This window comes from Coenobita brevimanus, chromosome 47 (assembly GCF_032717465.1).
Source record: "Coenobita brevimanus isolate Jiangsu-jjx chromosome 47, ASM3271746v2, whole genome shotgun sequence".
NCBI classification, from domain to species: domain Eukaryota; kingdom Metazoa; phylum Arthropoda; class Malacostraca; order Decapoda; family Coenobitidae; genus Coenobita; species Coenobita brevimanus.
The window spans coordinates 31715450-31731170 of NC_137000.1; the positions used below are offsets into that span (position 1 = coordinate 31715450).

The window sequence follows — 15721 nt, forward strand, 5'->3', positions numbered from 1 at the left end:
TGTGTGTGTGTGTGTGTGTGTGTGTGTGTGTGTGTGTGTGTGTTGCTAGACGGGTGTTGCGCTGCGCCCGCCGTAATAATGAGGATGCAACCAGATAGTTCAAAAGACCAGTGACCAGAAAAACAGCGGTAACAGAGGAAGAGGAATGTGACACCCTCGCTTCTGAGTCTGAAAGTTTATCATGTTTCTTGATCGCTCTCGTGTTAAACGGGGATGCTAGAGCATACGATTATAAATTTAGATACTGACAAAGCTAATTCACAAGCCATGGTATTTCAGGTGGATATCGTCAGTGAGGGCAACAGTACGGTTTTCGTTCTTGTGACTTCGATACAAAAACTGTTTCCTTTGCCTAAGTCAGTCGTCTGGAGATTGCATGATCGAACTAAAAAAACAAATCACAGTGCAAACATAAATTATTCCTACTCCACTCAGTAAGAGAAGTTTTTCGTTATGTGGCAAAAGAAATGAAATACAAAAAGACGTTGCTCTGCGGAGAGGGTCAAACCATGTGGTAATGAACGCTAAAATCCCTTCCAACACATATGTATACACAAGCAAAAGCAAGAGAATGAAAGTTAAAACAGACAAGAGAGGGCATGGAAGGAGGAATAGGGACTCGATAGAAAGAAAAAAAATACGTCTACACAAGACGAGGCAGAGCGGGAGGTGGGCTATGGAGAATAAAAGTGACACGGACATACACGGAGGGGCAAGAAGATGTGACTGGAGATATACACTGGTAACGAAAGGCAGAGACCCTAATCAACATACACATAAACACGAGAGGAGTCAAGGAGAAGGAACTCAAGGAGAGAATTTCACGACAATGACAGAAACACACAAGAGGAGGGAGACTCAAAATAATGAGGCACGAGGGATTTTAGGCGAATCACAATAGCACACAATCTGATGGTCCCTGAGATAAGAAATAGTCCTCTCCAACACCGATGTACACAAAGGAGGAGGTTGGGAGGGAGGACTCAAGAGAATTACGGAAAAACAAAGAAGCGCCAAAGAGGAAGGGAATCAAGGTGGTGGGGGGACTCGAGAATGGCAGTACCTTACACAGGAGGGAGGACTCAAGAGAACGACAGTAACACACATACGAACAGCTAGCCTAAAGCGAGGTGAAGGAAGGCAGACTCAAGAGTAAGTCAGCAATACATAAGAACAGGTAAAGGCATTAACACATAAGAACAGGTGAAGGAGGAGGGGGAAAGTGGGACGACAAGAGAATGACAGAGGCACATATAAGAGGAGGTTGAGAGGGAAGAAAAGGCGGACAACAAGAATGACAATAACACTCTCAAGGAAGGGGGTGGGGTGACTCGAGAGAATGACACTGACAGAAATGAGAACAGATAAAGAGAGATAAGGAGTGACAATTCAAGACTCTGACAAAAACACAATCAAGGAGGGGGGACGAAGAGAATGTCAGTAACACACGCCCACCAAGGACTAGCCGCCAGCCCAGACAAAAGACAGGGAACGACCGCCATAATCCACTGCCACAAATTTTTACCGTGGGGGAGGACGGGACGACCTTAATGGCGGGTCGTTCTTTTGCCAGGGACACGATTCTCTTTCCTTTTTGGGCCATAATGGACAGAGAACCTCCCCAAGTCGCCGCACGGAGGGGTATAAATGTCGGGTCTTTGTCACCTGGTGCGCGGGGACAAGTAATATGGACTTGTGTTAAGCGGGGACCATCCTTTTCGCCCTCGCGTGGACAACAACGAGGATTGTGTGTGTGGGGGAGGTGCAAGCGTGCCTGCCCGCACCCGCTTCATATGCCGGAGAAAGACATCCCAACATATGTTCACCGACTACGCAAGTTAAACGACAAGTGTGTTTACCTATTCATCACAGCGTATGTTATATTCTAATCTAGCGACAGCCAAACAATTACGGTCCCTAAACAGATTCCCCTCGCAGTGAAGGGAATAGAGAGTGGTTCATTTCACTGAGGAAAGAGAAATAAAAGCCTAAAGACGACTGAAAATGAAGGCAACGTTACATATTACCAGTCCTGCATTTTTCAGTGACCCGCTTCATTCCTGCTCTCGTTTGGTGCTAAAGTTCTTGCATATGGGCGTCTTTACGAGCGATGCGCAGTATTTTTTCCCCCCGTAAATGTAAAGAGTTTTCTCGTGCTTGTGATAATTATGGCATGTCCACATTGCCATAATCTTTTGTCTTACTTATAGTTAGTTTAATGAAAGTTAGCGATCCCTGTACCCCGTTTACATTTTTTTTTTTTTTTATGCTGGTGAAGTGTATTCAAATTCTTGGCATAATTTTGTTTAGCCTGTGTGTAGTAGCTGTGTAAAAAGTGCATGTACAGTGACATGAAGGGATACAAAAAAATAAAAATAAAAGGATAGGTAAAAAAATGTGGTGTAGAGGTTGATGTTGTGGCATACTAAAAAGACACTAAATGAATGAAGAACGAGACTGACTAGGAGATGGAGAAGGAGAATGGAGATAAGGAACGGCAGGATGTACAGGAGGGCGTTGTGTCGTGGGAATAGAGGTCGTTTGCTTAATGAGGACAGAAAAACATGATGCTCTTTTTGTTGAAGCCACACCCAACCCCAGTCCCCCAGCACAATACAATAAAGCTTTAATTTATGCTGCTGTGTGAGATCAAGCACCTAACTCTTAACCTAATCATCTTCTAAGTCTAAATTTCTTTCATCAGGCGAGGTCTCTTTAATATTATTCTCCCTATTTACAGATTTCTTATTAAATTTCCGAGACACTTTTCGAGTTGGAGGGGTCATATATTGTCACCAACTATTTCACTACTACTGCGCTCTATTAAGCTGATTACAATAGTCTAGTGGCAGCATGATTGAACTAGAAATGACGCCCTTGGACTGAAGAGGTTAGCAGAGTGCGGGGGAGTGAATATACGATGGTACAGTTCTGGTCAGAAGTTCGCCTTATAGTTCACCTCTTCTCCCTTCTCTCTAGAGGCTAATATTCTTACACTGATAGAGGCTCCGTATATTTCTCTGCCTATACATGATCGTCTTTAATTTAATTCGTCAAGGGGAAAAAAAAAGGACAGACATAAGTGTGAAGCAGACGCAACTGAAGAGTGGGCGAACTTTTCCTCCCCTGCTGTACCTCTGCTCGGTAAGTGTGTGCGGGAGTTATTACATGAATTATGCATCAAATTACTTCACTCCATCTGACACTAATTTTACTCTTCCTTCGACAAACACCACACTCGCTCAATAATGGGAGTAATGAGAGCGATTCTATTTATATTTTCCTGACATCCTCGACTGGGCTTTATAATGAATCAAATACTGCAGAGGGTGAGTTTTAAGTCAGGACACACGAGTTTAACTTCCAAACTCTTTCATGGTTGGGGACAACTCTCGTATCCTATCAAGCTAACTCCACACGATTATATTCAGTTAAGAGCCTAGGAGTGTTAATATTGTCAACACTAATCCTCATATATCAAGCATTCTTAGCTAACTGCAGACGATTATACCAGTATTATGCTAAGAATGATGACAAGATCAAAAGCCTTAATATTAGGTTAGGTTAGGTCAGGTCATCATTTACTCCTTCATGGTCGAGACAACTCTAGTAATCTACTTCAGCTTACGTCCGACGATTTTCTTCACCTGAAAACGGGACACAGGAACTCTAACTTTCGGGATGGCTTGACCCAGAAGCCTGATTTTCTGTAGGATGGTAGTTAATGACCTTATCTAAGTCAGGTATGAGTAAGAAGGTCACCTATCAATGGTTATGGTTATTATAACGATAATAATTTTACCCCAGGCGGGTGTTGCGGGGTCATTCAAGTTCAAAACAAGTTCAGCGTGATGTCCCTTCGCTGCAATGCATTTGTGTGGTCACGTGGTTGGGGATGTTATCTGCTTTCTGAAAGGACTCCAGTTCAATCCCAAGCTGGGGCCGGGAATGGTCTCATGATCTTAACTTCAGTATAAAGACTTCATAAATCATTCACGTGAGTCAGCATGTCAAACACCCCCGATACTTCCATTAGATATGAATAAAAGCTATAGCATGCATAAAAAAATGGTCGATGGATATCAGTACCAAAGTACAGACATGTGAGGGTGTATGGCACACAGGATGAAGGCTGGGCTTCAGAGAACAGAATATCAAGTCTAAGCACGCAAACACACACACACACACACACACACACACACACACACACACACACACGGTAACAGTTAATCCTTATTACACCAAGAGAGTCCTAGAGGGCATGGGTCGTAGCAGAGCCAGAGGGGCTACTGTAGTACAGGTCAATTATGCTTAAGCAACCACTCCACGTCACGGGCGGGGTTACATTTCAATCATATCCTCAGCCATTTATTGGATTCGAACCGTGGCGCATTGGTTCCATCTTCTCCAACCTGAAAGTTCAACCACAAGACCACCAAGGCGAGGACATGTATATATAAGAATAATAATCTTGCGCATGGAACCCCTGCCTCTCCGGGGCTGGTGGTGGTGTAATCGACAGCATACTCTGCACGCAACTGAAAAGTCCCCGGTCCAATTCCTGGGCTGATCACGAGAGTACTGGGAAGGTTTCGATGGTAAAATCGAGCTAGAACTCTGGAATGTAAACTCGACTGCAGCGTTTTGTAGTCTGGGGGAATTGGGGGGTACTTTTCTTGTCAGTCACGGTACGGCTCGACAGGCATCACCTCATAAGACCTCTGCAAGCAATCTACCCCCCCCCTCCCCTCCCAGCAGTTGCATGACCGTCAGGCTGTGTGGGAACTGACGGACGTGTGGACTGACGCTCCCATCTGGCTGGCTCTCTCACGCACTCTCTCCCCCTCTCTCTCTCTCTCTCTCTCTCTCTCTCTCTCTCTCACAAACTCACTCACACTCACTCACTCAAGACAGGTGGATGTGTAGACTGACGCTCTCTTCTGGCTTATTCACTCACTCACTTCACGTAGATTGGGTGCCAAGTGAGGGGAGTGGAGGCAGAGGAGTGGAGAGCAGTGGAAATGGGAATGTGGAAGTATGGGAAGTGGGAAGCGAGGGAAGGGAGATGGTGAGGGAAGCAATATGGGAGAGTGGAGGGGGACCGGTAATAGGCAAAAAGAAATGGGTGGGATGCGAACTGGGGAGGAAGAAGAGGGGAATAGAGAAGAAAGGAAAGAGATGATTGTGACAGATGCAGCTTGGGTGAGGGTAGGAATGGATAGGGGGAAAGGGGATGGGTGAAAAGAAATGTGAAAAGAAGGCGTATAGGTGAGAGATGAGACGGGGGCAGTAGAAATGGGAAGAGAAAGAGGATGACGGGAAACGGTGAGAGAAGGAACTGTGGGAAAGGGTATGAGAGGATGAGGAAAGGGTAAGAATGGAAACAACGGAAAAGGGAGACGGGGAATCGGAATGGGGAAGGAGGGGGTGAGAGGGGAAGCGGGTATGGGGAGAAAGAAGCAATGTAGCAGGGGGTGTGAAAGTTGTAAGAAGGGAGGAGAGAGAAGGGAGGATGGTAATGAAATGTGGAGAGAGGGAAGTAGGTAGAGGAGGACATGGGGAGAAAGAAAGAGGGCATGTGGAAAGAGAGAGGGGAGATGGGGGGTATGATGAGAGGAAGGCAGTGTGGCAGTGGTCAGGAGAGTTGGGTTGGGGAAGGGAAGGCGAGCTACAGTGACTGGGAGACACTGGCATAAGGGTGCTGGGGTGTTGGGAGGAGTGTGGAAGAGAGTAGGAGGGGAAGGAAGAGGAGAAAGGAGGGTTAAGAATAGTTGGGGAGAGGGAAGCAAAGAGGGGGGAGAGGAAATAGGAGTGCATGGGAAATACTGGAGTGGAGAGAGGGTCGTGAAGTGAAGATGCGAATTTTTTTTCCTTATCTTACTCTGGGCGTATATTTGATAATTTCTGAGATACAACAGTCCTCCTATGTGATACAAACCTTCCTGTCACCCATTCGGCGCTTATACCCACCGTCTCTTCTGAATACATGCTGGGCTTGTCTTTTTCGGGACTGGAGTGATAGTCTTCGCGGGGACGTTTTTTATGACACGATGGAGGGTCTTATGGCAAATCAGAAAAGTTTGTTGTAACGAAATCACACTCTTCCTTGCTCCAACCCGGGATCAAACTCGCATTTAATACCAGACCAAGACGAGACGATGGGGAGAAGGAAGTGGAGGAGGCACAAAGACCACTGCAGAAAACTAGAGATGAATTAAGAGGGAAGAAGAGAGAGGGCGAAACGTGAGGTGAGAGAGAAGTGACTGGGAAAGTGAGCATGGTAGTTCAGATTGTAGGCTTCAAGGAGAATGTCAAAATGGGCAAATAAAAAGGGAGGATGAAAAACGAGGAGGTAAATTATGGAGTCTAAGAAAGGAAAACGTTTGGAGAGAAATAAGGGGCAGGGGAGGGGAAAAGAAAAGCGAGGGAATGGGGGGAAAGGAAAGTGAGGGGAGGGGGAAAGGAAAGTGAGGGGAGAGGTGGGATCATGGGGAAGAAATACAAGGAAAAAGGGAATGTGAGCGTGGAAGAAGAATTCCTGTGAATGGTAAGGGCTACAGGCGAGTGATGGATGCAAAAAAGGAAAAAAAATGAAGACTGATTGGGGTAGGAGAAAAAAAAAAAGGTGGAACTATAAAAAAACAAATGAGGAAGAGTGAAAAAAAGGGATAAAAAAACGTGTAAGTAAAATAAATTATGAACAGAATATACAGGATGCTGAAACAAGAACATAGTAAAGAAAACTGGGAAAGTTCAGTTGGCAGCAAAGACAGAAAAGAAAATAATACATACTTAAAATATGGGCAAATATTATGGAATGTGAAAAAGATATGAAGGATGAAGAGCCACGGTAGAGAAGCCGGAGGGGAAGGAAAAAAGATAAAGACAGAGGCAAAGGAAAAAAAAATAAAAATAAAAGAGGCAAGAGGGAGGAAGAAAGCAAAACGTTAAGAGTGAAGAACAACAATGCAAAGACGAGAGAAAATGTATAAAAACAAGACTACTGAAGAGGCAGACAGGGAGGAAAAAAAGGGAGAAGAAAAGAGTGGAAACGGGGGTAAGGCAAGGCTAAATGTTGAAACGAGAGAGAGAAGGAGAGAGAGAGAGAGAGAGAGAGAGAGAGAAACTGAACAATAAGGAAAGGGAAAACGACACAAATGTTCAATAAGGAGGAAAGGAGAGGACGAAAAAAAAAGAAAAAAAAAAGCGGAAAATATGCGTAAAATGGAAAAAGGGAAAGAAAAAAGTGAGGGAAAAAGAAAGTATTCATTTTGTTGGAGAGGAGGAGGATAGCAGGGAAAATAATGAAAAAAAAGAAGAATATAAGGACGGATGAGAAATGTACGTACGATAAGGTAAATGGAGGGAGGGAATGGATGATGATTAGCCTAGACAAACAACAGGAATTATTAAAGATATATGTGCAATACGATAAAAACAGAAAAAATGGAGAGGATGAGATGGTAAAAAGTATGGACGCAGATAAAGACAATATACTCCCCATTCCTATCGTCTCCCCACAGCTCTCCTCTCCCACATCCCATCTTCTCTCCCACACTTCCCCATCCCACATCCTCTCCACGTCTCTATCTTCCTACACCTTTCCTACCCCAACCCCTCCCCCATCCGACCTTCTCCTCCATCCCATCTCCTCCCCTATACTGCTCCCCAGCACCTCTCCCCATCCCATATCCACCCCCAACACCTTCCTATCTCACTTCCCCTCCACGTCTCTCCTTCCTTCACCTTTCCACTCCACCTCCATCCCGATCCGACCTCTTCCTCCCTCACACCACTCCCCAACATCTCTCCCCATCCCACATCCACCCAGTCACCTCCCCTCCCCACATCTCCCCACTCCATCGGCCCCACATCTTGAAAGGCTCTGGTAAGGGCGGGCGTAAAACGACATGAATTTTTGAGAGGCAGAAGAATATATATGAGAGAGAGAGAGAGAGAGAGAGAGAGAGAGAGAGAGAGAGAGAGAGAGAGAGAGAGAGAGAGAGAGAGAGAGAGAGAGAGAGAGAGAGAGAGAGAGAGAGAGAGAGAGAGAGAGAGAGAGTTTTAAAGCGATGGCAGATGGAAGGATGGAGAAGGACAGTTCCAAGAATGAAGAAAAATGTATAACACATCAACAATTGCAATCATGATAATGGCAAAAATAATAATAATAAGTGATAATGGTGGTGATGATGATGATGATGAAAAACAGGCCAGAAATTCAGAAGACAGGGGAAGCTTGCAGACACCTTTTGGCTCACAGTTTTAAGATTACAACTACAGACAAAAGACCTACCTACAGTACACCGCCCTTCCTCACAAAGACGGAAGGAAGGACTCGTGTTAAGTGGAAACAGGTGGATACTCGTGTACAGTACCTAGTGTTGTCGGAAGGAGGGCAGGGCGAGGGTATGTAGTACGGCAGCGGCAAAATATTATTGAGGGGCAGATAGCGCTTTGTGTGAGGATGGGTTGGGAACTAATAATAACCTCAGTCTCCCCTAAAAAAAAGAAAATGTAACAACCGAACTAAAAGCAAAAGTGGAAATTATACTGAAATTGTATTATCCATCTGAGGTCTGGCATAGTATAAAAAAAAAAAAAAACTTGTCATTACACTCTCAATACGAGTAATTACTCTTCCGAAATTATACAAAACCTTTATTTTAAAAAATTATTACCGTATAAAGAAAATTTAAGGTAAGAAGTTTTGATGGAATTTCATTTTCCACAAGAGTATTAGTGAACACATATTAGGAAGAAAAATGATACAGTATATCTACTGCCAGATGCCTTATTCTCGTATGGGGTGGCCACAGACAAATCACCACCATATCCCTCTGTCCTTTGCCATTTGGCTGTCCCCCCTCCGACTCGCACCTCTTCACCGATATATCTCTCCACTCCTATCTCTCATCTCATCCTTGGTCTCTCCCTAACTAACATGAGACTGGTCCAACTTTTCTCCAATATAATACACAATGTTTGAAATGTTTCTCTGAAGTAAGAGATGGGAAGTGTGGCAGTGTGGGTGTGGTAGTATGAGTTGTGTATGTGGTGTAACTGTGTAGAGTGTGGCAGTGTCTCATGTATGGTCAAGTGTGGTATGGTAATGTGAAGTGTGGCAGTGTGTGGTGTAGCTGTGTGAAGTGTGGCAACTGGTGAAGTGGCAGCGTGAGGTGTGGCAGTATGTGAGGTGTGGCAGTATGTGAGGTGTGGCAGTGTGTGTGGTGTGACAGTGTGTGTGGTGTGGCAGCATGTGTGGTGTGGTGTGGCAGTGTGCTCTGTGCGAGTGATGGTGTGCTTCGTGGGAGTGATATGGCAATGTGAGGCGTCTGAGATTTCGTAGTGTGTAGTGTAGCAGCGTCAGGTGTGGCAGTGTGTGATGTTGTATGAGGCGTGTGTAAAGTATGGCAAAGAAGGAAGGAATGAAAAAAAAACAAAGGATGGGTGGCAGAAGAAGAACTACAAAAAGAAGAAAGGAAAAGCAAAAGGTAAAGAAAGAAGAAGAGAAGAACAAGGATAAGAAAACAAAGAAATAAGAGAGGATTAAGAACATGAGGAAAAGCGGAGGAAGGAAGACGAATTAAAAAACAGTCGAACAAGATGGGTAACAGAACAGAAATGTGAAAAATAAGAGTAAGATAACGCAAGGTAAAGAAAGAAATACAAAACATGAATAACAGCAAAACGAGTGAAGAGATAAACAGGCAGAGAAAGATGGACAGAAAAAGAACGGTGACAGACAACAAACGAGTAAGAGAACAACAACGAGTAACTGAACAGAAACGGGAAACAGAACAATGAGTTACGGAACAACAGAGTAACAGAACAACAGCCAGTAACGGAACAAAACCGTGGCAGAACAAGAAAAAATAAGGAAAATAAACGGAGGGAAACGAACAAAAGTATCTATCTAGGTAGCATTATGAGGAGGGGTGGATCCAAGCCAAATGTAAACACCATCTGAAGCAACATCAACAAAAGAGAGGCAGGAAGGGGGTAAACATGGAGGGAGGGGTGATGGGAGGGAGGGTAAAGGGAGGAGAAGGAGAGGGAGAAGATATAAGAGGAGAAGGGAAAAGCGGAAGTAAAGGGAAGAGAAGAGGGAGAAGGGAGGAGGATGAGACGGACAGAGAAATGGGAGTGGAAAAAAAATATGAATGGACAGGAGAAGGTGAAGGACAACAAAAGGAAAAGAGGAAGGGAGAGGGGGAGGGGAAGGAAAGGGATGAGGAAGAGCAAGAGTGGGGGGGGGGGAGGGCAATCGATGGGGAAAAACATGAGACAGGGGTGAAGGAAGCACAAAAAAATGAGTCAGGGATGAGGAAGAACACTGTGGAAACTAAAGATATGGGATGGTGGGGATATGGGTTGGGGCGACACAACGGCTGAAAGGGGTGTGGGGAACAGTGGTATTTTTTATTTTTTTATATTTTTTTAGGGGTGATACAATTGTGGTGTATAGAAGAGGAGTATGGTATCGTTATTTTTTTGGATATGCTGTGTTTTGGGTTAGTGTGAGGGCGTGGCAGTGGGAAGTGTTGTTGTGTGGTGTGGCAGTATCAGATGTAACTTGGCGGTATGGTTGTGTTAGGCGTTGCTGTGTAGTGTGGTGTAACACTGTCTGGGTTTGGCAGTGTGAGGAGTATGGCGGTGCAAAGTGTGACTGGGTAGTGTAGCAGTGTGAGGACTGATTGTGAGGTGTGGTAGTGTGAAACACACGGTGTGGTGTGGCTTGAGGCAGACAGTGTGGTGTGGAAGTGTGAAGTAGACGGTGTAGTGTGGCAGTGTGAGAGTATGGCCGTGTAAGGGGTGTGTGGTGAGAGAGGATGAGTATGTGGCAATATGTGAGGTGTGACTGTGTAGATTGGCAGCGAGATAATGCAGTGTGAGGTCTGACTGTGTGGGGTGGCAGTGTGGGGGGGGGGGTGACGACTGTTAGAGGTGTAACAATGCGGTGTTGCAGCGTGCGGGTTTGGCAGTGTGAGGTATGGCAGTGTGAAGTATGGCAGTGTGAGGTATGGCAGTGTGAAGTATGGCAGTGTGAGGTATGGCAGTGTGAGGTATGGCAGTGTGAGGTATGGCAGTGTGAGGTATGGCAGTGTGAGGTATGGCAGTGTGAGGTATGGCAGTGTGAGGTATGGCTGTGTGAGGTATGGCAGTGTAAGGTATGGCAGTGTGAGGTGTGACCGAAGTGTGACAATGTCTTGAACTGAAGTGTTGTTTTCAAGCCTTGTATAAGAAGTGGATAGAAGCGTGTACAGCAAAAGGACCAGAAGAACAGGAGAACAAAGAACAAGACAGGAAAATGTACAACAAGCAAAATAACGCGAGAGGAAGGTAAAGTGAGGAGATATGGAAAAAAATAAGGAATGGAGGAAGGAGGAGAAACTGGAACAGTCATAAAGAAGAGGGAAGAATGTAAAACAATGGCATCGTAACAAGGGGAATGAGGTGAGGTGAGGAAATAAGAAATAGAAAGAAGCATGGACAGCTGAGGGGTCATTAGAGAGAGAGAGAGAGAGAGAAACGAAAGCCTGACATCACTAAAGGAGGTGAGGTTACGAGGGAAGATGAGCAGCGGAGCAAGGCACAGAGACTTGAGGGACTGGACGAGAAGAGGAGAATGAAAATTAAGTAAGGTGAGTTTGAAAGCGTCATATCACGAGAGGGTAAGGTGAGGAGGATTTTTTATTTCTGTTCTAGCAAGCGTCTGGATATTTCACTCGGTTTAGGATCTTCCCCTTGCTGTGAGAGAGTTAATGAAGTCTACATCCAACTCCTTCAGCTAGATAAGTCTACTAAGCGTTTTAAAAGAGAGAAGCGTGAAGAAAAGGAAGGCTAAGTGTACAACAAAGGCAAGACATCACAAGAGGACTGAGGTGAGGTGGGGAGAGGAGATAAATAAGTAATGGATGGATCTTGGAGACCAGAGGGATCATAAAAGAGTAGAGGGAAATGAAGAACAAAAATGGAGAATGTGAAGTAAAGGCGTTACATCACAAGACGAAGGAAGTGAGGAGACTTCAGACAGTAGCAGGGAAATCTTGGGAAATAGAGAGGTGGAACTGAAGCATAGGAAGTGACAGCCTGAAATAAATGCATGATATTACAAAAAGATGGAGGTGACTTACGAAAAAGGGCATAAGACGTACGGGTAACGAGGGTACTACGCATCAATGACCAGTCGAACCTTATTTACATCAACACTCCTTTATTATATCTGCCTAGGACATTATTTTGCATTTTTTTTTTTTACTCTTCCTATGGCCAGATAATTTTATTCTATATGACGAAATTTTCTGAACTGGAGGGGTTATGTATTACCTTCATTAACCCTTCCGTTCCAAAAGTCTTTCCTGGGATGAACAGAACTGTTTAGGGGGAGGAAGACTAAATTAAACTAATACTTCACTATAGTGAGGTGGTTAATTACTTACCTAGCACTGACGTCATCCTATTACTGTTTGCTCGTCTGATACTTGTAACCATATTTCGGTCCGTTTCAAACTCGCAATTGCTTTACGAAAGTAAGACACGAGAAATACATTCAGAAAATAATACAATAAGTGTCTGACAGCCTTGAGTACCTTAGCATTCCTCCACATTGTCTACATTCTGTCCTCTCCTTCTGAACAATTATGTACTGTATTTAGTATTATTGATCACAATTTCATCCTACTAAACAGAAATCCCTATATAAGAGAAGGATTAAGAATTTCCACTAATCCCTCCACAATAGCAACGTTTTGTTCAAGTTTATTCTTCCTAAAGCCACACTGTTTAACTTAGGAGAAAACCCCATGCTGAGACGGTGTTGTTTACGATGTGCCACTAACAACATACTCTGGCCAACACGACATGCCTGAAAAAGATGGAGGCTTGGATTTTATGCCTACCGACTACACAAGGATTATTAACGCGACATTCAATTTTTCCAAGTCCCAATTGATCCGTAGAAGAGCACACGCAACAGTCGACGTTACATCCAGGTCCCCAATTACAATGCCGGGTAAACAGTGAAAAAGGGGAAGTAAACAAAGCCCAACAGCCTAATATTACCCCTGCAAGCAAAGAGAAGGGCAGAATTGTGTTTTTAGACAGCAAATTGAAGTGCACAGTCATCATCGTTAAGGTGTGAAGAGAAAGATGTGCCACCTAAATACAGGATGACCCAGAGTATGTGAGATGCTTTGGGAGGATATTTGAGATAATTTTGTGTGATAAATGCAATCTCCACGTGGGTTCAAATCTCATCATTACAGATTACAGTGATGACTAATGGGTGAAATTTGAGGCAGACCATTTCTGTATTAATTTGTGAGTGAATGGGAGTGTGACTCATTCAACTGGAAAAACTTTGGTTGGTATCTCATTGTCAAAATATTGGTGGCTCTCTGGACCCTGTCTCACCCCATCTTGGTGTGATGACGGTGATGACGATGCTAATGATGATCTTTATCGTTCACAGGATCATTAGCAGTTGTAGATCTTTAATGGCAGAGAACTGTAAACATACTGATAGGACATTTAAAACCAGCCCAAAAATAACCTCCTGAAGTTTCTCATACCTTTCCTACAACATCCTACACATTCCGTCAACACATCATTCCCGTCCCACATCCCTCCCGCTGACCGCACCTCCCTTGACCCCGTGACTTTCAAACTTGACTTGTTGGCTCCATAAACGGACGCTCGGCCTGATCCCCCACGCAAAGTTAGGTCATTCGAGGTCCAAGCACCCGCCAGTTACCGCCACAACATCCCCCAGCCACGCCAAGGGCATGTTCACACTCGGGTCGGAATTGCAAATATTCTGACGCCAACTGTCCGATCGTATATTTCGATTAAAACACACACACACACACACACACACACAAATACTACTAAGCCTCCTACGACTTTATAGAATTAGGGCTGAGGCCCTGATTGGACATATTACGATGCAAATTTAATTGTCTAGTTCTGTGTAACAGTGAAACACGGCTTGCCAATACGCGACCTAATGAAACTGTGTGTTCTCTCAATTACTATTCAAAACTAAATGAATGGACATATTTGCGTAAGCATATGTCCAATTCAGGTATCAGTGGGGAGAAACGATAAGGTTATTAACTGTAATTTCATCGATACAGAAGGATTCGCAGCACTTCTTACTTAGCTATATATATATATATATATATATATATATATATATATATATATATCGCATATAATGCCTCAGTACTCTCTTAGATGTTATCTATATATGCCTAATATTGCCACATTAATCATCAGAAACTAAGAAGTATTTCAATGTGTACAGTGTAAAAAGTATCGCTATAGAGAAGATGTATAAAGAAATCTCCCAGACCACCGAGATTTTGGCACACAATTAGGTAGTTAAGCCACAAGCTCGTTCTGGGAATGAACAGAAAACAAAGTCACGGGAAAATACCAATCTTGCAACCTGAATGTCGATGACAATACAATTTAAGGGGATGTTTTATCTACCTATCTATCTATCTATCTACCTATCTATCTGTTTCATCTATCTATCTATCTATCTGCCTATCTGTTACCAACATTATCAAAGCTCAGAGAACAATGCAGTAGCCTAACTGTGCTCAGCTCTCCTTACTTCTGCAGTGTTTCAAGTAAACCTGTAAGATTTAGTTCTGCTCTATTTTTGTTATTTATCCTGTTATTTTCATTGTGTGTTAATATGTAGGTTATTTATTTGGGTGTGCACGTATGTATGTATGCTCGAATGCACTGATTTCACAAGCAGTATTTATTTACAGAGATCTTCATTAATTAACACATGATGCAGGCTTTGGCACTGTTACTCTTCAGTGACGGGTCCAAGTTCATCAGGGAAACTTATGTGCTTCCGAACAATATGTACAGTAGGATGACGAGAAGCCAAATTTCGCATGTGTCATTTCACGGCAAGAATGAGGGATGGAACTGAGAATTTCAAAGGCAAGAATGATAAATGAACGGATATATTGATCATTTAACATTTTAACTTGACAATATGTTGATTCTTCTAAGTCCCTGGTTTCATTTTCTTGTTTTGTTCTACCTACCCCAACAAAAAATAAGAAATTATTACCGAGTAATACTGACGAACAGGAATGGTATGACTACCTAAATCTGCTGGGACAACTGAATAAAGAAAAAGTGTTTGTGAAGGCGATCCAGCATAATAACGTGACTGATTGTGTGTTACTAACCTTGGTGTACACCTTGGCTGAGGAGAGCTCGTTCTCTATCACCATGACGATGATGCCGACCATCCCCATGACGAGAGCGTAGTCGGAGATTCGCTTCCGCTTCTCGAAGAGCGCCTTGCGCCTGCCGAGGCGGTACCCGACATTGGGCTTGTTGCGCAGCTTGAAGGAGGCGTTCTTGCCCTGGCCCGACCCCGCCTTCTCCTCGGTGTAGCGGGGGTACTCCGAGTGGACCCCGACCAGCGCTATGCCGGGGTCCTCGCCCTCCGCCCCCCGCCCGCCCCCCCCGCCTGCGCCCCCCTTCATCGACCCAGGGATGGACAGGGTGGACACAGGCTTGCGTAGCTGCAGGGAGAGAGAAGAAAAAAATTAGTAAATGCACAATATCGGAATAATGTGGAAAAAAGACCTAATCCCATTTTACCTCCCTCGAGGTGTTGGGCCAAAGGTTAGACTACCGTCGTCCTGAAGGCTACATTCAACCCTCTCATTGTTAGGATCAG

General features: G+C 44.2%; 1 protein-coding gene across 2 annotated transcripts in view; it reads right to left on the bottom strand.

Moving 5' to 3' along the window:
• LOC145399074 (small conductance calcium-activated potassium channel protein-like) overlaps window positions 1-15721 on the bottom strand; it is a 610512-nt gene that overhangs the window by 254054 nt on the left and 340737 nt on the right. For both annotated transcript variants that reach the window (XM_080271828.1, XM_080271829.1), the window contains exon 2: window positions 15222-15563. In XM_080271828.1, the coding sequence (XP_080127954.1) occupies window positions 15222-15563 (342 nt within the window). The remainder of the gene's footprint in view (window positions 1-15221; window positions 15564-15721) is intronic.